General features: G+C 51.4%; 1 protein-coding gene across 4 annotated transcripts in view; it reads left to right on the top strand.

Moving 5' to 3' along the window:
* Window positions 1-23337, top strand: part of NCAPD3 (non-SMC condensin II complex subunit D3) — a 60630-nt gene that overhangs the window by 31268 nt on the left and 6025 nt on the right. For all 4 annotated transcript variants that reach the window (XM_019975430.2, XM_019975429.2, XM_019975428.2 and 1 more), the window contains exons 17-27: window positions 2220-2411; window positions 2722-2819; window positions 2907-3022; window positions 11084-11191; window positions 13217-13331; window positions 13623-13733; window positions 14391-14629; window positions 14735-14814; window positions 20845-20982; window positions 21126-21259; window positions 21970-22169. In XM_019975430.2, the coding sequence (XP_019830989.2) occupies window positions 2220-2411; window positions 2722-2819; window positions 2907-3022; window positions 11084-11191; window positions 13217-13331; window positions 13623-13733; window positions 14391-14629; window positions 14735-14814; window positions 20845-20982; window positions 21126-21259; window positions 21970-22169 (1531 nt within the window). The remainder of the gene's footprint in view (window positions 1-2219; window positions 2412-2721; window positions 2820-2906; window positions 3023-11083; window positions 11192-13216; window positions 13332-13622; window positions 13734-14390; window positions 14630-14734; window positions 14815-20844; window positions 20983-21125; window positions 21260-21969; window positions 22170-23337) is intronic.

Genomic DNA, 23337 nt, shown 5'->3' with positions numbered 1-23337 from the left:
GGTTCGATGCACGATACTGGATGCTTGGGGCTAGTGCACTGGGACGACCCAGAGGGATGGTATGGAGAGGGAGGAGGGAGGAGGGTTCAGGATGGGGAACACATGTATACCTGTGGCGGATTCATTTTGATATTTGGCAAAACTAATACAATTTGTAAAGTTTAAAAATAAAATAAAATTAAAAAAAAAAAAAAGAATTTTTTCCTATAGATGTTATATAGGTTTTTCCTATAGATCTTTTCCTATAGATATCCTGTAGGCTATGTAGATGTTTTCCCAGATAATTCCTAGAAGTTTCTTTTCTGTTTTTTTCTTTCCCCTATATGGTTTCTATCTCCTTTTCTTTGTCTGGCTTAGAGTGGCTTCCTGTTGATGGTGGCATGACTGCAGTCATCTCTGGAGGTGGAAAGAGTTGAGATGAGCTAGACCGGCCTGATGGTGAGGGTCTCCAGGCAGGAAATGGCAGCACAAAGACTGAGGCCTGACCCTCTCGGATCCTAAATGACAGGGCTGCTGGGGGATTTCTGGCCCGGCAAGCAGAGTTGGGGCCAGCCAGGGCAGGGGAGTGCTGTGCCTGGAGCCCTGCTTTAAATGCCTGCTCTTGGCACTTCTGGTGGTGGAGGGAGTCACCAGGCTCGGCTGTAGGTTGGAGCAGAGGATGTGGAACAGAGCTTCTCAGCGTCAGCATCTGGCGTGATAGACGCACAGGAATTAGTGTACCGGTGAGACAGTGGACTGCAGTGTAAGGGAGAGGGGCCCCGAGGGTGCATTGGGTGGGTCTCAGGCTAGCAGCCAGCTGTGCTTTTCAGGAAGCCCAGGTGGTGTTTGCTGAGCTGCATTCTTGTGACTGCAGTGGGTTGATACTGACTGGGTCCAGTCAGGGGGCCTTTGGGGACAGCTCAGCGCTGGTGGAGGGTGTGTGTGACCACCCTCCAGAGGAGCTGGATTTGAGCTCTTGAAACTCTTAAGTTCAGAGGACACTTCTTCCCATTCTGTTGGCTTCTTGTAGTAAATGTCATTTAATATTCTGTGTGATTCTTGTAGATAAATTTTAAAAATATTTGTCAATTCACTGTATCTTGGTTTTGGACAACAGTCAGGTTTGAATCATGTTAGTCATTTGCAGTAAAACTCTAGATAGATTTTTTAGATAAAAGCTAATTTATAAATGCAAACCATTCATTTATATGCATATGCTTACTGTGTATGGGTGTGTTTATTTCTTGTAGTCACCCTCTGCACGCTTTGAGAATTGTTTTTTTTCATTTAATGAAAAAGTTTTGCTAATCTGAGTGTGTGTGTGTTTGTGTGTGTGCATGTGCGTGCACGCGTGCGTTCCTAGCAGTAGAAGAAATTACTTGCGGAAGGAATGTATTTGTTTTTCCACTTAAATATAAAATGTTACATTGGTCTCATGAGTCATGTCACTCACTGCTATGGGAAAAAATAAAGCAAGAAATGGTCTAAAAGCAGCAGTGACACACACAGACACTTTAACATATCAGAAGAGTTTTTTGTTTTCTTTTAGAAGACTTTGAAATATGTAATTCTGCGTGGTTTTGACAGGTCATAGCAAAGTTGAGCTCCTTTAATACCACCATATTTCACCTCTGGGATGTTATTTCTCTCCAGTCCTTCCATTGAAAAAGGGCATTGTGTACGTGTTTTGTCACTAAAACCTCATAAGCTCTGGGTGTATGTATTATTGGCATCCTACCACATATGTGTACATACAAGTTTTAGAGGGTCTCATGTGTATTCTTCCCTGGTGGCTCAGAGGTTAAAGCGTCTGCCTGGAATGCGGGAGACCCGAGTTTGATCCCTGGGTCAGGAAGATCCCCTGGAGAAGGAAATGGCAACCCACTCCAGTACTCTTGCCTGGAGAATCCCATGGAGGGAGGAGCCAGGTAGGCTACAGTCCTCGGGGTCACAAAGAGTCGCACACGACTAAGCAGCTTCACTTTCACGTGTATTCTGAAACTTTATTCTTCCCTTTAAAAGTAAAAACTTTGGGGAGGAGGTGGGCTAATATACCTTACTTGGTGTCGTAGCATTTGGAAGGACACCTCGGTTGGTATCAGACGTGCCCCTGGGCAGGAACCCCTGTGTGGCTGCTGTACTGGAGGAGAGGCTGCTGCAGAAGCCCATACCCTGGACTGTGGGGTGGTCGGAGGCTGGTGTACTCACAGTCACAATCCTGCTTTCTGTCTCTTTTCCAGCTGCTATTTAAACAAGGCTTTTCATATCTGGTCCCGGAAAGATAGATTCTCCCCCACTTTTGTAAACAACGTGCTCTCCCACACGGAAAAGGAGCACTCTGCGCCCGCCTGGATGCTGCTCGCCAAGGTGGCTGGCGCGTCGCCCATGCCGGACTACTCCACTGTCATCGAGGCCTGGGAGAGGATGAGCAGGTTCGCACGCTTGTCACGGAGCTGCCACCAGACGTGAGGGAGTCCTGGACACAGGGCTTGTGTCTTGAGGAAGTGGGCCCTCTCATAGCTGTGTACATGTGTCTTTCCTTTAAATTCTGGTGTAAAAACCAAGAGGGAAAATGGAATCACTGTTAAGCTTTGATTGTCCAAGTACAGTAGGTGCCATCGCGTTCCCCCACTTGGCTTGTGGACCAGGCCCCCCCTCCCTCCATAATCCTGAAGAAGAGTGCTGTGTGGGCAGCAGCGCCTCCCGGGCTTCTGCGCTGACTCTTCTCCGCCCTCTCCCCAGCCAGCAGAGCCCCAGTGAAGACACCTTGGGGCACATCCTGTGTGTCATCCGGCACATCGCCAAGCACCTTCCTCAGAGCACCCGGGACATGGTGGCAGGTGAGTGTCTGCCGGGGAGTCGTGAAAAGGCTTGCCTCTCACTTTATTTTGAGAGTTAAAAACCTGGAGGGAATTGACTCTTTTTAGATGTTCTCAAGAAAAAGCTGAATGGATTCTGCTGGTCGACAATGTTGATCTCCCCAGCTGTTGACACTTTACAAAGCCTGTGCCGGGCAACTGCAGGGACACCAGCGGAGGAGCAGGTACACTACAGACTCGTGTGCGGCTGTCGCTCGTCCACGTGGAGACAGAGCGCTCTGCCCTGAGGCTGGGGCGTGCTCCTCAGCCAGCCTGGAAGGGCAGTTAGGTCTCTAAGGAAGCACCCATCTGACAAGCAGTTGACATTTCCCAAGGAGACCTTGGCTGCTAAAGACACAGCACCTTCAGGAGGTCACCTCCTTGGTTCTGGGCACCACTGTCTTCTAGGAAGCATGCATCCTGGGCACTTCAGTCACTGGTTCGTGTCCGACTCTTTGCGACCCCATGGACTGCAGCACGCCAGGCTTCCCTGTCCTTCACCAGCTCCTGGAGCTTGCTCAAAGTCATGTCCATTGAGTCGATGATGCCATCCAACCATTGATCCTCTGTCGTCCCCTCTCCTCCCATCTTCAATCTTTCCCAGCATCAGGGTCTTTTCAAATGAGTCAGCTCTTCACATCAGGTGGCCAAAGTATTGGAGTTTCAGCCTCAACATCAGTCCTTCCAATGAATATTCTGGGCTGATCTCCTTTAGGATAGACTGATTGGAGCTCCTTGCAGTCCAAGGGGCTCTCAAGAGTCTTCTCCAACACCACAGTTCAAAAGCATCAATTCTTTGGCTCTCAGCTTTCTTTATAGTCCAACTCTCACATCCCTACATGACCACTGGAAAAACCATGGCTTTGACTATACGGACCATTGGTGGGCAAAGTAATGTCTCTGCTCTTTGGTATGCTGTCTAGGTTTGTCATAGCTTTTCTTCCAAGGAGCAAGCGTCTTTTAATTTCATGACTGCAGTCACCATTTGCAGTGATTTTGGAGCTTAAGAAAATAAAGTCGGTTACTGTTGCCATTGTTTCCCTGTCTGTTTGCCCATGAAGTGATGGGACCAAATGCCATGATCTTAGTTTTCTGAATGTTGAGTTACTTTTTCACTCTCCTCTTTCACCTTCATCAAGAGGCTCTTTAGATCATCTTCAGTTTCTGCCATAAGGGTGGTGTCATCTGCATATCTGAGGTTATTGATATTTCTCCTGGCAATCTTGATTCCAGCTTGTGCTTCATCCAGCCCAGCATTTGGCATGGTGTGCTCTGCATATAAATTAAATAAGCCGGGTGGCAATACACAGCCTTGGAATATACTCCTTTCCCAATTTGGAACCAGTCTGTTGTTCCATGTCCGATTCTAACTGTTGCCTTTTGACCTGTATACAGGTTTCTCAGGAGGCAGGTCAGGAAGTCTGGTAGCCCCATCTCTTTAAGAGTTTTCCACAGTTTGTTGTGATCCATACAGTCAAAGGCTTTAGCGTAATCAATAAAGCATGAGTGAGTGAAGTTGCTCAGTCATGTCTGACTCTTTGCAACCCTGTGGGCTGTAGCCTACCAGTCTCCTCTGTCCATGGGAATCTCCAGGCAAAAATACTGAGTGGGTTGCCATTTCCTTCTCTTGTAAGCATAAGTAGATGTTTTTCTGGAATTCTCTTGCTTTTTCTATGATTCAGGAGATGTTGACAATTTGATCTCCAGCTTGAATATCTGGAAGTTCTTGGTTCACATACTGTTGAAGCCTAGCTTGGAGAATTTTGAGCATTACTTTGCTAGCGTGTGTGATGAGTGCAATTGTACAACAGTTTGAGCATTCTTTGGCATTGCCTTTCTTAGGGATTGGAATGAAAACTGACCTTTTCCAGTCCTGTGGCCACTGCTGAGTTTTCCAAATTTGCTGGCATATTGAGTGCAGCACTTTCACAGCATCATCTTTTAGAATTTGAATAGCTCAGCCCAAATTCCATCGTCTCCACTAGCTTGCTTTGTAGTAATGCTTCCTCAGGCCCACTTGACTTGCATTCCAGGCTGTCCGACTCTGGGTGAGTGGTGATACGATCATTGTCATTGGAGTCATTAAGATCTTTCTTGTACGGTTCTTCCGTGTGTTCTAGGAGGCGCGCTTGCTGGGCCCCTGGTCCCAAGATGGAAGCTGCAAGGCTGTCTCTTCATCCTCTCAGGCTGGGTGCTCGCAGTAGCCTGGTGGCCCCTCCTGCCTCAATTCCCCCCTCCCTCCCAGGGTGTGTAAGCGCCCTCCTCCTGGTCGGGGCTCCCCCCCCAGGCCAGAAGGTTTTGGTAGATCTCTGTGTTATTTCCCCCTAATGTCTCTGGTACCAGCGCTTCCTGCTGACAGGCCCTCTGGAAGCTCCCTCACAGACCAGTGTTCTGTGGGAGACGGGGGATTAGGTTAACTTCTTTTTTTTTTTAAATACATGAATATGCTTTAAGACAGAGTACATGGAGTAAAACTGCCTAATTTTTACATGTAAGCAAAATAAATATTATTATCCATGCTAATGCTGAATAATATAATTTTTAAATGAGATTAATTTGCTCCTATTCAAATTGACTATAAGCCTCAAAGACATGAGATGATATCAAGCTTTCTGTCTCAAAACTTTTCAAAAGAGCATAAGTATGGAACTGGAATATGGAACATTTTCTTATGAGAAAATGTCAACAGATTCACTTATTCAGAGTATCTGCTTTTAACACAGCAGAGTACTTTATCTCTGTGGTGCAAGTCTCTGGCCCCCTCAGTATGACATATGCTACTCTCCTCTGCCTGACACCCAGGATACCTCCTTGTCAGCGCTTGGGAAGCAGGAAAGAAACTGCAGACGCCTCCAAATAAACAAGGTCAGAGAAAACCTCCAAGGTTTACTTCTCACCGACACTGGCAGCTAATCTCAGCCATCATTCACTAGCTCTGCAGTGTCGGAAGAGGTTAACTTCTGAGTGCTCTCCATTTCAGTATCTCTAATGAGTCATCTTATTACCATATATTCAGTTTTTGTCATGAAATATACTCCTGAAAGTGAAGAAAGTGAAAGTGTTAGTTGCTCAGTCACGTCCGACTCACTGCAATCCCGAGGACTGTAGCCCGCCAGGCTTCTCTGTCCATGGAATTCTCTGTAAAAATACTGGAGTGGGCAGCCATTCCCTCTCCAGGTGATCTTCCTAACCCAGGGATCGTGCCCGGGTCTCCCACTTTTTAGGTAGATTCTCTACCGTCTGAGCCACCAGGTATGCCTGGATTACACTTCCAAACAGTGCTAATCATGATGAAGCAGTATAGGACTGGGGGTTATTAATAATGATTTTAGATAATTATGAATTATCTAAATAATGAAATTAGATAATTGCCGAAATATTGAGTTGGCCAGAAAGTTTGCTCTTGTTTTTATGTAACATCTTATGGAAAAACCCAAATGAACTTTATGGCCAACCAATATATTTACATTTCCTAGAATAAAAACATTATTGCTTCATCTGAGCTACCTGCCACCTTCCTATGCTTCCTTTTCTTGTATAAGCTCCTTTTAAAAAGTCCTTCCCTCATAAGTTAACAGGTATAGTAAGGCAGCATAGTGTAACTTTTTTGCTTAGGGTATGAGCAGGTTGAAATTTACTTAATTTTAAAAATGCCCAGCTCTTTCTGTGTCTGGGATTTTCCTTACTAAACTTTTTGACACTTCTTGGTGAAAAGAAATACTTCTTTTATTTTATTTCTAACCATTTATCTCTGATCCAAGAAAGTGTGTGAAAACCTTTTAAATAAGGAACATTCCCTAAGTAGGCAGCATGTGTGAATAACAGAAAACAGGTAAAAACAAAACAAAAAGATGATAATGAGGGAAGAGTGCCACAGGGAAAGCAGGGCGTGTGTGACCAGCGCTGAGGGTGCCATCCTGCTGGCGTCCGAGGCGCCTTGCTTGTTGTGGCCAGTGCTGAGGGTGCCATCCTGCTGGCGTCCGAGGCGCCTTGCTTGTTGGTGTGGAGCCAGGCCTGTGGCTCAGACCCCGGGTCCCCAGCCCTGGCTGGAGGAGGGTCTGCCCTGGGCGGAGCCGGGCTGAGAGGACGTGCTGTCTGCCCGCCACAGGCCCCGGTGCTCAGAACAGTAAGCTGGGTCCTTGTTCGTCTGTGGGGAAGGCTGAGTTCTCTTCTCATGTAGAAATGAGACTGGAAGAGTGTGGAGCTCACTGCTGTGTTAGGAGAAGGCAGGGTTTTGGCTCTGCCCCCACAGCATGGTGGACAAGGGACTGAGGCCCGATACGTCCCAGCAGCTGGGGGTGATTTCCATCCAGGTGACCAGAGCCATACCTCTGTTTCTTCTTCGTCTATAAATGAATATCCTGTGTTTTATGGAGAAAAACAGGTACCAAACACACGACCACCGAGCCAGAGGCCAGGACTGTGGGCGTGGCTGCTCTGTCGGCGGCCGTGAGCTGACGGTGCTGTGGAGCCGCAGTCAGCAGTGGGCGCAGGCGTGGACGCTGTGAGTGGCCCTGGGTTTGCAGCAGAGGTGTGGTCTTGCTGTCTGCACTGGGTGAGTCTGAGACCAGTGCCCCGTCCTCTGTCTCAGGACAGCCATCAGAGCAGGGTGGGTGAGACCCGGTGAGCGGCAGTGAGGGGTCAGAGCAGGCTAGCCGGGGCTGCTGAGGGGCCTGGCGTGTGCAGCTGGAGGAGGAAGCGTGTGGCAGCAGTCGGCCTGGCTGCATGCACATGCGACCGGAGACCCAGACGACAGTCAGAGTGACTCGGTCACTTAGGACCGGTTTGGACCAGTAGGTGGAAATTGCAAGAAGACAGACTTTGGGAAACTGAAGAAAAAGCGTTCTGAGGTCTGCCTAGACCAGACAGACTCGCCTCTGGACACGGCTCTGATCAGCGGGAGTGCTCAGGGCAGAGCTGGAGGCAGGGCGGGAGCGCCTGTGGGGACAGAGCCCGAGGCGGGCAGGTGGGCGGGCTGACCGGCAGCTCACCAGCCTCTGAAGTCTTCCTCTCAGTAGCACCCGGGGCCTGGGGACCCAGATGACTGGGACACAGCACGTGCATTCCAGAAGCTCCAGGTTGTGCTATTGATCTGTAGAGCGCAGCAGGAGCATGCACACGCATCAGGCCACGTCAGCTGCAGAAGTCTGGGTTGTGATGGTGATTTGCCAGCAGTTTGGCAAACTTTGAGTACCGCCTTGTGGTTGAGCTGCTGGGCGCTACCTGGGGTGATGGTCAGACTGCCCATTCCTAAGGCCCCTGCCGCGCAGTGGGGGAGACCCACATGTTAACAGGTAATTCCGTGGTAGAGTAAGTCCTGAAACAGAAGTGAGTATCCTTCTGATTTTTTATTGTCAGTGTATAGGAGTGTAAGAGATTTGTGTATTAATTTTGTGTTCTGCGACTTTACTGTGTTCATTGATTAGTGCTAGTAATTTTGTGGTGGCATCTTTAGGGTTTTTTATGTAAAGAATCATGTCATCTGTAAAGTTTTTACTTTTCCAATCTGGATTCCTTTTATTTATTTCTTTTTTTTCTCTGACTGCTGTGGCTAGGACTTCCAAAAGTATGTTGACTAATAGCGGCAGAGTGGGCACCCTTGTCTTGTTCCTGATTCTAGATGAAATGCTTTTTTTTTCATCATTGAGAATAGTATTTTCTATGGGTTTATCATATCTGGCCTTTATTATGTTGATGTATGTTCCATCTGTGCTTACTTTTGGGCTTCCCTTGTAGCTCAGTTGGTAAAGAATCTGCCTGCAGATGCAGGAGACCCAGGTTTGATTCCTGGGTTGGGAAGATCCCCTGGAGAAGGAAATGGCAACCCATTCCAGTATTCTGGCCTGGAGAACCCCATGGACAGAGGAGCCTGGTGGGCTACAGTCCATGGGATCTCAAGAGTCAGACACAACTGAGCCACCACCACCATGCTTTCTCGAGAGTTTTTATCATAAATGGGTGGTGAATTTTGTCAACAGCTTTCTCTGAATCTATTGAGATGATCATTTGGTTTTTATCTTTAAATCTGTTAATATTTTGTATCACATTGATTTGCATGTATTGAAGAATCCTGGAGTCCCTGGGATAAAGTCCACTTGATCATGGTATATGATCCTTTTAATGTTCTGTTGGATTCTGTTAGTTACAATTTTGTTGAGGATTTTTGCATCTATGTTCATTAGTGATACTGGCCTATAACTTTGTTTTTTTGTGGTATATTTGTCTGATTTTGATACCATAGAGTGAGTTTGGGAGTTTTCCTTCCTCTGCAATTTTCTGGAAGAGTTTGAGCCGGATAGGTGCTAGCTCTTCTCTAAATTTTGGTAGAATTCACCTGTGAGGCCATCTGGTCCTGGTCTTTTATTTATTGGAAGATTTTTTTACTACAGTTTTGATTTCCATGTTTGTAATTGGTCTGTTCATATTTTCTGTTTCTTCCTGGTTCCATTTTGGACGGTTATACTTTTCTAAGAGTTTGTCCATTTCTTTCAGATTCTCCATGTTATTGGCATGTAGTTGCTCATAGTAGTCTCTTAGAATCTTTTGTATTTCTGTTGTCTGTTGTAACTTTTTCATTTCTAATTTTATTCATTTGCGTCTTCTCCCTTTTTTTCTTGATGAGCCTTGGTGTTTGTCAATTTTGTTTATCTTCTCAAAGCACCAGCTTTTAGTTTTATTCATCTTTGCTATAGTCTCCTGTATGTCTTTTTCATTTCTTTCTGCTCTGATCTTTATGATGTCTTTCTTCTACTAACTTTGGGGGTTTTTTTTGTTCTCTTTGTAGTTGCTGTAGGTGTAAGGTTAGGTTACTTGCTTGATGTATCTCTTGTTTCTTGGGGTGGGCTTGTGCTGCTATAAACTGCCTTCCCACCCCTGCTTTTGCTGCCTCCCACAGGTTTGAGTCATCGTGTTTTCATGTCATCTGTTTCTAAGCATATTTTGATTTCCTTTTTGATTATTTTAGTGATCTGTTGGTTATTTAGAAGCATAGTTTAACCTCCATGTGTTTGTATTTTTTATAGTTTTTTCCCCTCTGTTATTGATATCTAATCTCAGAGCATTGTCAGGAAAGATGCTTGAAATGATTTCACTTTTTAAAAATTTACTAATGTTTGATTTATGGCCCAGGATGTGATCTCTCCTGGAGAATGTTCTGTGTGCACTTGAGAAAAAAAGTAAAATCTAGGAAGATGGTACTGATGATGCCATTTACAGGGCAGCAAAGGAGACGCAGACATACGACCCTGAGAGAGGGAGAGGGTGGGAGGGCGTGAGAGTGCGGCGCTGAGCGTGGAGACCACCGTGTGTGGAATGGACAGCAGGGGGAGCTGCTCTGTGGTGCAGAGAGCCCAGAGCGTGTGCTTGTGGCCGCCTGGAGGGGTGGGAGGGGAGGGGGGTGCACGGGAGGTCTCAGAGGGAGGGGACACATGTGAGCCTGTGGCCGGTTCACGTGGGTACATGGCACACACCATCACAGTGCTGTAAAGTAATCGTCCTCCCGTTAAAAGTAAACTGAAGATATAAAAGACAGCGACTGTCTGACAGTGTGGTGGCCGTCACACTGTGGAGCCGCTCGGCTCGGCCTGGGTGTTAGTGACACCCAGGTCATAGGGAGCAGCTGAGACCCTCTGCAGCCAGTTGTGGGCGGTGAGGTGTGTGGGCTGGAGATGGGACCCCTGGAAGTCACTTTCACTAACAAGAGACTCTGAAAACTTGTCTTGAATGAATACATTCCAGGAGGATAACAACTATTTTTTTTTTTTTTTTTTAGTCTGTTTATTTAAAATACACTCTTTAGTACAGCAGTTAATTCACTGTCTACATATGCCGGAAGAATTGCAATGTGTTTGTCATTGGAGGAACATTGCTGTTACAGATCTCTTAGAAATTCGGGCTCTAGACCTTCCTGAGTAGATGTCTTTCCCTCTTATAGAGCAAACGTAGAAAGAAAGACTTTACATATGCAAAAGACTTTTATATATAAAATATGTATACGTATACAAAATGTAGTATGTAGAGTGTATTTGAAAGAGTATACATATTCTTTGTGAATTCCACTTAACCAGTTCGTATTGCCAGGTCGCTAAAAGAAAGAGCAAAGATGCAAAACCATGATGGCTCGGATTTTTCATGGCTTCCAGTTTATGCATTTGGAGGCCATAGCATTTCTTCTGTGCGAGTTGTATGCCATGGGCAGTCTGCTGGATGCCTGGCGCCCCTCAGAGGTGACCTTTGACTTGCCACAGGAGTTACTGGTGCAGGCGTCTGAGGATGTGCTTGCCACCTGCGTGCGCCACCTTTCCGACATCATCCTGAAGGAGGACGGGCCGGGCCGGATGAGAGAAGACCTGATGGTGAGTGGCTGCCGTCCCCCCACCCTCCTCCTCCCGCGCCGGCAGGGCTGTGAGTGCCTCTGTGGTGTGTGTGCAGCACCGTGAACAGGAGAAGGTGTTCCTAGCCTGGTGCTTACTCTTCTTTTCTAGAATTTTTTACTGGTGACCTATTCATTTTCTTCTCACTTACTACCTGGGGGAAATGATGGCAAATGCTTCTCCCAGTTGGGTCCTGTGAGATTCCTGATCCAATAGGGAGAACACAGTGTGTGTTGTGAGCTCAGAAGTAACAGGTGAGAAGAGAGTACTCTTGCTTCTTTGGGCTTGAGTTTGATGTTTTTTAAGATTGTCTACTGTGTCTGCTGAGTGGTTTGAACATCAGACTATAGAACAGTTCCCAGGTCACATGTGAAACAAGAAGAGATGTTTGAAAGCTGGAGAAATTCCTGCCCCAGGAGCAGTGAGAGTGTGTGACATGCACCCGCTTTAGAAATTGTATCTTGAAGAGGTGCCTTTGAGTCTTTGCACACGGGGCCTATTTTCTCATCCAAGTGGCTGGCTGTCAGCAAAACATTGGTGATTCTGGTTCTGGCATCTGACGCTGTCCAGTAAGGGCCTTTCAGGCTAGGTTATCACTCAGCTGAAACTGGCCATTTTCCTCATCTGTTTGTGCAGCTCCTGTTCCCCCTGTTCAGTTCAGTTCCCCCTCGCACTTGAAGCTGGGGGTCGATGGTTATGTTTGGATATTTTGGAGGAGAAGAACCTTTGTGCTGAGACATCAATACGCTCCCAGTTCAGTAATTAGAATTATCCTAATCAATAGGAACCCTGGTGTTTTGGGTCAGAGGCCACAGTGTGTAGAGTGGCCGAGACCCAGGGCTTCTCTGGAGGGTCTTTCTCTGTTGATAAGTCTGGGATTCCCTACCCAGTCTAAGAAAAACGTGTAATATGACCAGGGAGTTTGCCTTAGTAAGACTTTTTTTCCTGTTCAATATGTCACCAAAATCTACCCTTCAGTCAAAATATATGGAGAAGTTTCCCGTATATATATTATTTACTTCACTCTTATTTAAATATAATTCAAATATTCCATCAGTCCACTGAGATACAGTATGTTCAGGTCTCTCTAAGCACACATATCATTATTAGCTTTCTTACTCTAAAAGGTCTTTATTTAACATTTTACTGTTTAGTTAATATCACCCTTGTATTTTTATGATTGAATAATTAAAACAGTGTTGCTTAAGTATTACGCTGAACATCCTCAATAAAGACACAGTAATGGTGCCTTGAGGTTTTAGTGAGTTCCAGGAGGAATCTTACTAGTAAGCTAACCAGGAGGACGATTTGAAAGTGCATTTAAAGTGTGTAGCAGGCTCTATGCTCCCTCGTCCTGCACGACCCTTCTGAGGAGGCAGAGCGCTGTCCCAGGGTGCAGGGCTGTGCGTCGGAGACGATGCAGACAGCAAAGGATTCGGTCACGTAGACACATGGTGATAGCGTGGTAAGCTTTGACGACATTCTTGATTTTTAGCATACTTTTGTGTATTTGTCAAACATATTTGTTGTCTACATTGACATGAAAGAATGCCTGATGTTGAAATTTAGAACTGCGACCTTCAACCTAGTGTGATTGGTAAGTGTGGGAGAAACGCAAGCATGAAGCCCTGTGACCATAACAATACTTGGAAAAGAAAGTCATCCAGAAAAACAAGGATGGTGTCTTGTGGGTGGCGGGATTGTGAGTCGGCTGCTCCGTGTTCCTGTTTGCTCGGGAGCACCGAGCTCATCCCTGTTATCACAGTGTACCTGCTGGCCAGCGCCCCTTTGACTTGCAGGAGTATCTGGAGGGAGATGATACAACTATGTGGTCACCCTAGTTTAGGCAGTGGCTGAGTTTTTCCAATGGCCGTGTCTTGTTTCGGAGGAAAAAGACAATTGTTTAATTAACAGGACAAAAAGAGAACTCCGCTGACACCGCCTTCATCCCGCTCGAGTTCGTTTTCCTTTGCCGCACTCTTACTGCAGAACCCATTCTCTTTGCAGGTGAAGTATGTTTTCACCTTAGGAGACGTCGCCCAGCTCTGTCCAGCCAGAGTGGACCAGAGGACCACCCTCCTGATTCTGTCTATCCTGGCCGCGTCTCCCAGCAGAGAGCCTCGTAAGGCCCTTGACGCGCCCCATGCCCTCTGCCCAGGGCCGGCCTGGCCCTGAGTGGTGCAGTAAGCCCCCCACCCCCTCGCCAGGGCCGGCCTCGCCTTGAGTGGTACAGAAAGCCCACCTCCCCTCCCTCCCCAGGGCCGGCCTGGCCCTGAGCGGTGCAGTAAGCACCCCTCACCTTCCCTCCCCAGGGCCTCGTCCTGAGCAGTGGTGCAGTAAGCCCCCCACCCCCTCCCCAGGGCTGGCCTCGCCCTGAGCGGTACAGTAAGCCCACCTCCCCTCCCTCCTGCAGGGCCCCAGGCACCCCCGGGCAGCAGTGTGGCCCCGGCCTCCCAGCCCCTCTCCCAGGTCCAGGGCGTGGTCATGCCCTCGGTGGTCAGAGCACATGCCGTCATCACCCTGGGTGAGTGAGGAGTCTTACTGGAGTCCCCAGTAAGCCAGTGATCTGAACCTGGCGGGCGCAGCCCTGCAGGGCCCTCACCGTCAGTACACGGGGGCTCCCGTGGTGCTTTTACACTGTCTGTCCATCAGATTTTTCTAAAATCTCAGAACTAAATAAGAGCAAAGTGTTCTCCAGGCCAAAAAAAAAAAGGTGCAGACACAAAACTCAGCAGCATCCTTTCCTCTCCTGACTGAACGAGAAGTGAAGGGAAGGACACAATCATGTTTGCCTAGCTCAGGTTTCAAGTTCATTACGAAACTTTTTACTTATATTGATTATGTGTATAATCAAAAATAAGTATCACCAGTTACATTTTATTGGTTATTTTCCAGGTAAGTCGAAAACTCTAAAATTCATATGTTGACCTTAGAAGAAGGCATTTGTACTGCCATAGATGAGTATCTCAGTGTGTCTGTCTCGTGTAACCTGGGGGTGGGGAGTGTATGAATTTTGAGCATCTTAATATTTAGTATGGGTCTGTCTGCCTTTGGCTTCTTTGTTTGTGATTGTTGATGTGATGTTTTAACTGTAACTAAATAAAATCCCTGGAAAGATCTAGCTGGAGAACCTGTGAGGCAGTGAATGAGAGTAGAGTTGGGGTCTGTCTCTCGGGGACAGGGAAGCTGTGCTTACAGCACGACGACCTCGCAAAGGAGAGCGTCCCCGTCCTGGTGCGGGAGCTGGAGGTAGGCATAGACGGGAACGTCCTCAACAACATTGTCATCGTCCTGTGTGACCTCTGCGTCCGCTACACGGCCCTGGTGGACAAATACATCCCCACCATCTGCACGTGTCTGAAGGACCCGAACCCGTTCGTCCGGAAGCAGGCGCTGCTCCTGCTCACGGGCCTCCTGCAGGTGTGCGTCGGGGCGGCCTGCCAGCGGCGGCCCCTGGTTGGGGTGGGGGGGGCGGGGGCGGGGTCTGAGCAGCGGAATAAGTGTGCGTCCTCCTCCTCTCTGCAGGAGGACTTTGTGAGGTGGAAGGGCTGCCTGTTCTTCCGTTTCGTCATCACGGTCGTGGACCCGAACCCAGAGGTCGCCAGGTGAGCCTCCTGCCTCGAACCAGGCAGCCGAGCGATAGGCCTAGTTTCTGGAAAGTTCTCTTTAAAATTGCTTTGGATTTGTGTCGTGTGGGATTTAGTGAGGTTTTGGCAGTTGCTAGATAATCAGTCAACTCTTAAAGTACTGAACTGCACAACAAAGCTTTAGTTTTCATGTAAGTTTAAGAACAAAAGCACCGTGGTCCTGGTGGCCTCAGGAGAAGCCCAGCCCCAAGCATACCTGCTGACGCTGCCCGTCCCAAGCAGAGGCATGAGAGCAGGGCGAGCCGTGGCCACGCCAGCTGCTGGAGCAGAAGCTGTGCCCACAGCGTGACTTACAGTCGACTTCTAGTCCAGTAGCATAGGCTTCAGACTTTCCTCTAAGTGCAGAAACTAAGGAGGGCGTTCTAGGAGTTAAGAAAGAATTGCTCAGTGTGGAATGAGAGTGTACAGTTCACAGGGCTCCTTGGAGATGGGTATTTCCTGAGTATTAGAAGGAAAGAGAGTTGCCTTGCCACTTGTTCATTCTTGTCCTTTTGGAATTTTCTTAAAGATTTCTTTTCAAGGGGTTGAGGAATGATCTCACAGAATTTGCTAACCTCAGTTGTGTTACATGAATAATGCTGTTTAAAGCAAGTCTGTAATTGGAAAATAGAGTGTTGAATGAATGGCAGGGCCTCCCACAGTTCAAAAGCGGTCTTTACAAATTCATTAACTCTAAATAGCATATAATAATGGGTCCCTCTGGTTCTAAATGGTCTTCCCTGGTTGCTCAGACAGTAAAGTATCAGCCTGAAATGCAGGAGACCCAGTTTGATGCCTGGGTCAGGAAGATCCCCTGGAGAAGTGAATGGCTACTCACTCCAGTATTTTTGCCTGGAGGATCCCATGGACAGAGGAGCCTGGCGGACTACAGTCCATGGGGTCATAAAGAGTTGGACAGGACTGAGCAACTAACACTTTCACTTTTACTTGTTCTAAATATCGTCACCAGTGGTTTACTCTGGGCTCCATGGAAGAATTTCTGTTCGGTCTCCTTTGCGTATGTTTCTGCAAGGAGGAGCATTTACCTGACAAGCTAGGAGAAGGCTGGCATGCTGATCAGCATGTCTAGAGCCATGTCGGAGGCTGAGGCTCCTGCGCTTCCTTTCTCTCTGCGTAAGTGGGGAAGGTGTTGGGCCGCTGCGCGGTGCCCTCTCACCTTCTCCGGCCAGGCCAGCCCCAGGCCCCGTGTGCCGTGGGGGCCCAGGAGCAGAGAGGGGCGCAGAGCACCGGCCCCTCCCATGTGCATTACAGCCTCGATGGCTGTGCGGAGCATGCAGTGATGAAGTCACAAGCCAGAGGGACACTAGAGGACAGGCAGGTGTCTCTGCAGAGTGCCTCTCGCCCGTTTTAGCCCTGCCTTCTGAGTTGGTTTGAACCACGGCAAAATGTGGAGCGTGATTTGAAGAGCTTTGAAAAGCTAAATTAACCTGTCCATCTACTTTTAGGCCAAAGGTCAGGCCTATCTGCTTCCTTTATACATGTTAATTTTTCCATATGTGTCTGCTAGGACAGATCTTCACAAGAGACTGTAGCGGCAGAACCCTGTGAATTTACTTTTGGTCTAGGTGGATTTCCTGACGATTCCAGCATTAGCAAAATTGTATGACTGTTTTTTAAATCAGTTTTTATTGGAGTATGGTTGATTGACAGTGTTGTGTTTCTGCTGTACAGCAAAGCGACTCCGTTGATTGTACGTGTGTCCACTCTCTTTTAGACTCTTTCCCACACAGGCCATTAAAGAGCACGCAGCGTGTTCCCCGCGCTACCAGCAGGCCCTTGTTTTGTACATAGTGGTGTGTGTGTCAGTCCCGGTTCAGTTCAGTCGCTCGGGCGTGTCCGACTCTTTGCGACCCCATGGACTGCAGCACGCCAGGCATCCCCCTCCATCACCAGCTCCCGGAGTTTACTCAAACTCATGTCCACTGAGTTGGTGATGCCATCCAACCGTCTCATTCTCTGTCATGCCCTTCTCCTCCCGCCTTCAGTCTTTTCCTGATCCAGCATCAGGGTCTTTTCCAATGTCAATCCCAACCTCCCGATTTATCCCTCCCCTCCTTTCCCCCTTGGTAGCCATAAGTTTGTTTTCTCCATCTGTGGCTCTTCTTTTTGTAAATCAGTTCATTTGTAGCACTTTTTAGACTCCACCTGTGAGTGGTATCGTGGTGTTTGTCTTTGTGTCTGGCTCCCTCACTGGTGTGACAATCTCCGGGTCCGTCCATGTTGTTGCACGTGGCATTATTCCCTCCTTCTGGCTGAGTAATATTCCGTAGTATACATGCACCGCGTTATCTGTAATATTCCATAGTATATATGCACCGCATTACCTTTATCTGTTCCTCTGCTGATGGGCATTTAAGTCACTTCCGTGTCCCGGCTGCTGTGCCCAGTACTACAGTGAACACTGGGGTGCATGTGTCTTTTCAGATTGTGGTTTCCTTGCGTGACATTTTGGATTGGTCCTAAAATATAAACCCCCAGTGTGGAGGCTACAAGCTTGTATGAGATGTACCCTGTCTGCCCACCAGGTGAGCCCTGCAGACAGCAGTCAGGATGATGGCCAGGCAACAGGTCGGCTTTCTCAGGGGGCAGGGCAGATGCTGCAGCTCTGCAGGAAGGCAGGGCTGGAAGGGGACTGCAGTGATGGGCCGGTGACGTAGAAAAGAAAGAAAAGCAGTGATTGCTCGATTTGGGAGAAAAGTGCACCACTGAGGATCCGGAGGGCTCCGTGCAGGACAGGTGAAGGGACGAGGGATTCAGAGAGCTGTCGGAACAATGGGCGGCTCGTCGACCTCAGCGGAGGCTCCAGTGTTGTCACGGTGTCTGGGTCCCTGGAGTCGATGAAGCCGGGAGGACAGGAGGCTGTGTGGAACTGAAGGTGCTCTGAGAGACTGTCACAGGCTGGCCAGGCTCCTGGAGCAAGCCCCACAGCCTGGGCAGCTGATGAGCAGCAGATCCTGCCCCCTCCCTGCTTGGAGGTGGGAAGTCTGAGGTGGGCACCAGGAAAGCAGTTTCTAGGGAGCCAGACCCCCCCCCCCCCCCCGTCTACATGGCCCGTGTCCTCACGAGGAGGGAGGGAGGGAGGAGGGACTCCAGGACTTTGTTTATAAGATACTCACCCCGTTCGCGAGAGCCTGGCCTTTGTGGGCCAGTCTCCTCCCAGATGTTCACCTCCTGATAGCACCCCCTTGAGGGCCTGGTTTCCAGCGCAGGAATTTGGGGAACACATACTGGTATGCATGCCCTAGCAGTGATGTTGGGGCTTGGAGTGGAGAAAATCAGGAAGCACTTAGCAAGCAGGTGAGGGTGAAACAGATACGTTCAGGAGTGGCCAGAGGAAAGGCTGAACCTGGTGACCCTAGGGGAGGACATGGGTTCTCCCCAGCAGCTGGCCCCCTCCCTTTCCCCCACGCCCTCCCAGCCACCTTTTGCTTCAGATCACTTTTGTCAACACATTCTGTGTGGTTTTGATAACATCTGCCCACCTGATGCGACACAGGCATCCTGGAGTCGGGGGTGTTCTTGTTTACTGGCATCCTTCCTGTCTCAGACGGCCTGAGGCCAAGGAGACACTCAGGGGACACTGGATGAGTCAGTGAGTGAAAATGATTGAGGCGGAGGGTGGGCCTCATTCCCTGGGTCCTTGAAGGACAGCCCGCTTGCTGAGAAGAGGAGGGACGGAATGGGGAGCGGTCAGCATGTTGTGGGAGCAGGACCACAGCGCACATGACAAGATACAGGCGGCAAAGCAGACCTGGGACGTGAGCTCAGGTGACAGCAGGGAGGGCTGAGAGGCAGGGCCGTGGGTCCCGCTCACGGCCGTGGTCAGCATGGGCGGGGGTCAGCGCTGGGCGGCGGTCAGCGCGGGGGCAGGGCTCCATCCCCATCATGGCGGTGGTCAGCGCGGGGCGGCAGCCAGTGCGGGGCAGGGGTCCAACCCCATCACGGCCACGGTCAGCGCAGGGAGGAGATTCATCCCTATCTTGGCCGCGGTCAGCGCGGGGCAGGGGTCCATCCCCATCTGCTCACAGTGGCGGTCAGCGCGGGGCTGGGGTCCATCCCCATCTGCTCACGGTGGTGGTCAGTGCGGTGCGAGGGTCCATCCCGCTCACGGCCGCAGTCAGCGAGGGGCGGGGGTCCATCCCCATCTGCTCATGGTGGCGGTCAGCGCGGGGCTGGGGTCCATCCCCATCTGCTCACAGTGGTGGTCAGTGCAGGGCGAAGGTCCATCCCGCTCACGGCCGAGGTCAGCACGGGGCAGGGCTCCATCCCCATCTGCTCACAGTGGCGGTCAGTGCAGGGCGGGGGTCAGTGCGGGCCAGGGGTCCATCCCCGTCCCAGCCCAAGGGCGTCCAGGTCAGGACTCTGAGTCATCCATGTGGCCTCCACCAAGCGGATACCAGCTTCAGAGTACCATGTGTGTAGGAAGACATCTGAAAGAAGAGGGACGTGTGTGTTTTCTGCTTGATCTAAGAAGGAAGTGACCACGCTGCTTGCCCCTTGAGCCTGTCGGGCTGATGAAGCGGAGATTTGGATTCTTAGTTCTCCTCGGGATGACTGCCCTTTGCTCTCTTTTTCACATGAGGTGGTTCTGATGTGTGACGTCTGCAGTGTCCCTGACTTGGTGGTGTGTTGTGTGTGGTCCCAGTTCAGGGTCCTGGGGGTGAGAAGGGCAGGAGAAGGGGCCGGCCCCCATGGGCACCATGGAGGACGCTGGTTTCGTGTGACTTTTCAGCTGACAGATGCCACACAGCCCCTCTTGGCGAGTCGGTCAGGCTGGCGGGCTGTGTGTGTCCTCGTGCGCTCAAGGCGAGTCTCTCCCTGTGGGCCTGTCTGTGCGGCTGGGCGTCCTCTCTGCTCTGGACCTGCCCTCCGCCTGTGTCCAGACCCCGAGTGTCGTTTACATTCCTGTGGAGTTGACTCGTTCAGCTGGTTAAGCCGGTGATTCCCCAGGGTGCTTGCCCGTGTGTCCCTGCCTGTACCTACTCTTGACCTAAAGCAAATGCACCAGCATCTGACGTTGAACATCTGAAAGTCCAAGTCGCTCAGTCTTGTCCTGCTCTGTGTGACCCCGTGGACTGCAGTCCGTCAGGCTCCTCTGTCCATGGGATTCTCCAGGCCAGAATACTGGAGTGGGTTGCCATGCCCTTCTCCAGGGGATCTTCCCGACCCAGGGATCTGACTCGAATTGGCAGGCCTCCTCCCCGGGGATTCCCCTGAGCAGATGGCGCTTTAGCAGTTGTGTGCTCGAGGGTGCATCCGGTGAACAGTCCGAGGTCGCCGTTGGCAGCAGGTCACTGCCCTGTTGAGGTCTCTGAGTGGCCATCTCTGACTGGCTGCGGTGTGAGCTCTGAGCAGACTGACCACGTCCTGAGCCTGGAGGAGAGCTGCCGGGAGGGCTGTCGGGGGTCTTGTGCATCCCACGGCCAAGAGCAGCGCGTTCAGACTTGTCTCCCGTCCTTCCCCTGGGGGACGGGCTCCTGGCAGCCGGAGATTGCAGTCAGCTCAAGGTGTGAGGAAATGTGGGTCTGGTGGGGCACTGAGTCAGAGCCAGCCCACGCCCGGGTTGGCCCGGCCTGGACGCCCGCCCTGTCCTCGAGCATCTGCTCGGGGGGCTGTGGGTGCTGCCCTGTGGCCCCTTGCCGCCTGGCTTGAGCGGTGGCCGCCTGTGGACGGTCCTGTCTGCCCACTCGTGGGTTTCGTGTTGGCCCTCAGGAGAGCTCAGGCTGAGGCAGGAGGCCTCGGGTGATCATGGCCGGCAGGTCCACCTGAAGGGGCAGCTTAGGGGGCTCCTGCGTGACAGGTGTGGCTGACTGACGGTGGGTGGTGAGCTTGCAAGCACAGCTGGGGAGCCTGGGTTCACAGGGCAGGCCCGGCCCCGGAGCCGCGTGTGCCGGAGAGCCGGTGCCCCCCATCGTGGCCTCTGCGGGAAGGCTCCTGGGGGCCTGCGAGGCGTCCGCGGCGTCACCCGGCCCCGTCCCTTCTCCGCAGCACCGGGGAGGTCTGCCTGGTGCATCTGCTCCTGAAGAGGAACCCGACCATATTCTACCAGCACTTCATTGAATGCATCTTCCATTTCACCGGCTATGAGAAGCACGAAAGTTTCAATAGGTTCCCCCAGTCAGACAGGTCAGTGCCGAGGCGGGGGTGGTGCGGAGGGCCCGGGGGCAGCATCACCACCAGGCACGGCGGCCCCTGGCGGGTGGCCCAGGGGAGAGAGGGCGTCCAGCCTCGCCGAGGGGCTGTGCTGAGACGGTCCTGCTCTGTCCCAGAGAGAAGCGGCTCTTCTCCCTGAAGGGGGGTAAGAACAGGGAGAGAAGGATGAGGATATACAAGTTCCTCTTGGAACACTTCACGGACGAGCAGCGGTTCAACATCACTTCCAGAATCTTTGAAAACGTCCTGGGTAGGACCGGGCAGAGGGGGGATAAAGCGTGTGGAGGGAACTGCTGAGTAGCTGGGGGCCCAGCCGCCCTGCAGCCCAGGGGCCCCGGTGTCCTCGGCCGTCGGCCCGACGTCCCGACCCCGAAGCCTTCGGCCGTTGGCCTGACGTCCTGACCCTGGCACCCTCTGCCGTCCGCCTGACGTCCCAATCCCGACGTCCCGACCCTGACACCCTCAGCCATCAGCATGACGTCCTGACCCCGACGCCCTCGGCCCGACGTCCTGATCCCCACGCCCTCCGCCGTTGGCCCGATGTCCTGACCCTGGTGTCCTAGGCCATCGGCCCGATGTCCTGACCTGGACGTCCTAACCCCAATGCCCTCGGCTGTCGACCCGACATCCTGACCCCGACGCCCTCAGCCATCGGTCTGACGTCCTGACCCGGACGTCCTGACCCCGACGCCCTCGGCTGTCAACCCAACATCCTGATCCCGATGCCCTCCGCCGTTGGCCTGATGTCCTGACCCTGGTGTCCTAGGCCATCGGCCCGACATCCTAACCCTGGCGCCCTTTGCCATCCGCCTGACGTCCCAATCCTAACGTCCTGACCCCGTCGCCCTCAGCCATCAGCCCTGCCCTCAGGCCGGCAGGCCACTGCCCCCAATCCATGCCCAGCACCACCCGCCCTGACTGTGGGCAGCAGTTCTCAGGGTCCGCCTCTGCTTCCTCCAGCCTGCTTCGCTGACGGCGACCTGCCCCTGGACATGGAAGCCAGCGAGCTGCTCTCGGACACGTTTGAAGTGCTCAGCTCGAAGGAGATCAGGCTGCAGGTGCTCAGGGCCAGAGCAGACAGGGACCAGCTGGGGGAGGAGGAGGAGCTGGCCCCTGCCAGAGCGGCCCTGCAGGAGTCGCAGAAGAAGCTCCTGTCGCAGGTGAGTGTGTTGCTCCCAGAGGGCCGGATGCCCTGTCCCGGGCTCTCCTGAGGCCCCCTCCAGCCTCACCTGAACACCCACCCTGCTCGGGGCTCTTCTCTGCCTGCGCCTGTGGCTCCGGTGGCTCGCGTGTGCCTGGCCCTGGTGTTGTGTCTGTGCACGTTACACCCACTGACGATATCTTTAGTAAGTGGGTGGGAGGTGTCCTGTCACCTTCTGGGTAAATTCTAGATGCCCATGTGCGCCCTGGCCCACAGCCCCCCACCCTGCAGCCCACTGGCTCTGGTCTCCGAGGGGCCACGCCTCCACCTGCGGGGCCTTTCCCCACCCAGCCTTCCCTGTGCTGCCTGCCCAACCAGAGTCCCCCAGACACACACCCTGCCCTGCCCCTTCACTCCCGGGCACTCCCACGGCCCTCACACCTTGCCAGTCTCATGTTGTGACACACAGCCTGTCTGGAAGTAGCTGGAGGCGTGAGCTCTTGGCCCCGTTTCTGTCGCCTGGGAGGTTAGCCTGGTGCCAGTGCAGAGAAGGTATTGGATGGTGTTTGTGGAGTGAATGCGTTTAAGCCACTTTTTAAGGCTCTCCCTAACTTAGCCTCTACTCAGACTCATCTTTATTAAATTATTTTAGTCTTGGTCCTCCTGTTTCAAGAACTCTGGTAAGTCTTTAGAAATGAGTGGATTACAAGTAAATAACATATACCGCTGCTGCTGCTGCTAAGTCGCTTCAGTCGTGTCCGACTCTGTGTGACCCCGTACACGGCAGCCCACCAGGCTCCCCCGTCCCTGGGATTCTCCAGGCAAGAGTACTGGCGTGGGGTGCCATTGTCTTCATATATACTAGTGACTTTAAATGAGAAAAGAATGATCTTCAGGTTCTGAAGGACAGTCTGGCGTGCGTGGGCCAGTGCAGTGCGTTGTGTCTACTTCTCAGAGATTTGCCGCAGACATCTGTGCTTGGCGCTCATTCTTGGTAAAGGCAGTATGTGACTACCCGGCAGATCTTCCCCTGTGTGCAGAGATTCAGAGAGGGACCCACACCCTCTCCAGGCCCAGCCCCTCCCGTGCCACCCCACATGCAGGGACACGGGTGTGCTCGTGCGGCAGGGCCGAGCCCCCTCTCATCTCGTGGAGGAGCCCGGGGTGCAGCCGGGCTGTGTGATGGG

This window comes from Bos indicus, chromosome 15 (genome assembly GCF_029378745.1).
Source record: "Bos indicus isolate NIAB-ARS_2022 breed Sahiwal x Tharparkar chromosome 15, NIAB-ARS_B.indTharparkar_mat_pri_1.0, whole genome shotgun sequence".
NCBI classification, from domain to species: Eukaryota; Metazoa; Chordata; class Mammalia; order Artiodactyla; family Bovidae; genus Bos; species Bos indicus.
The sequence above is the reverse complement of the archived record's forward strand: the minus strand, read 5'-3'. Positions and strand labels throughout refer to the sequence as shown.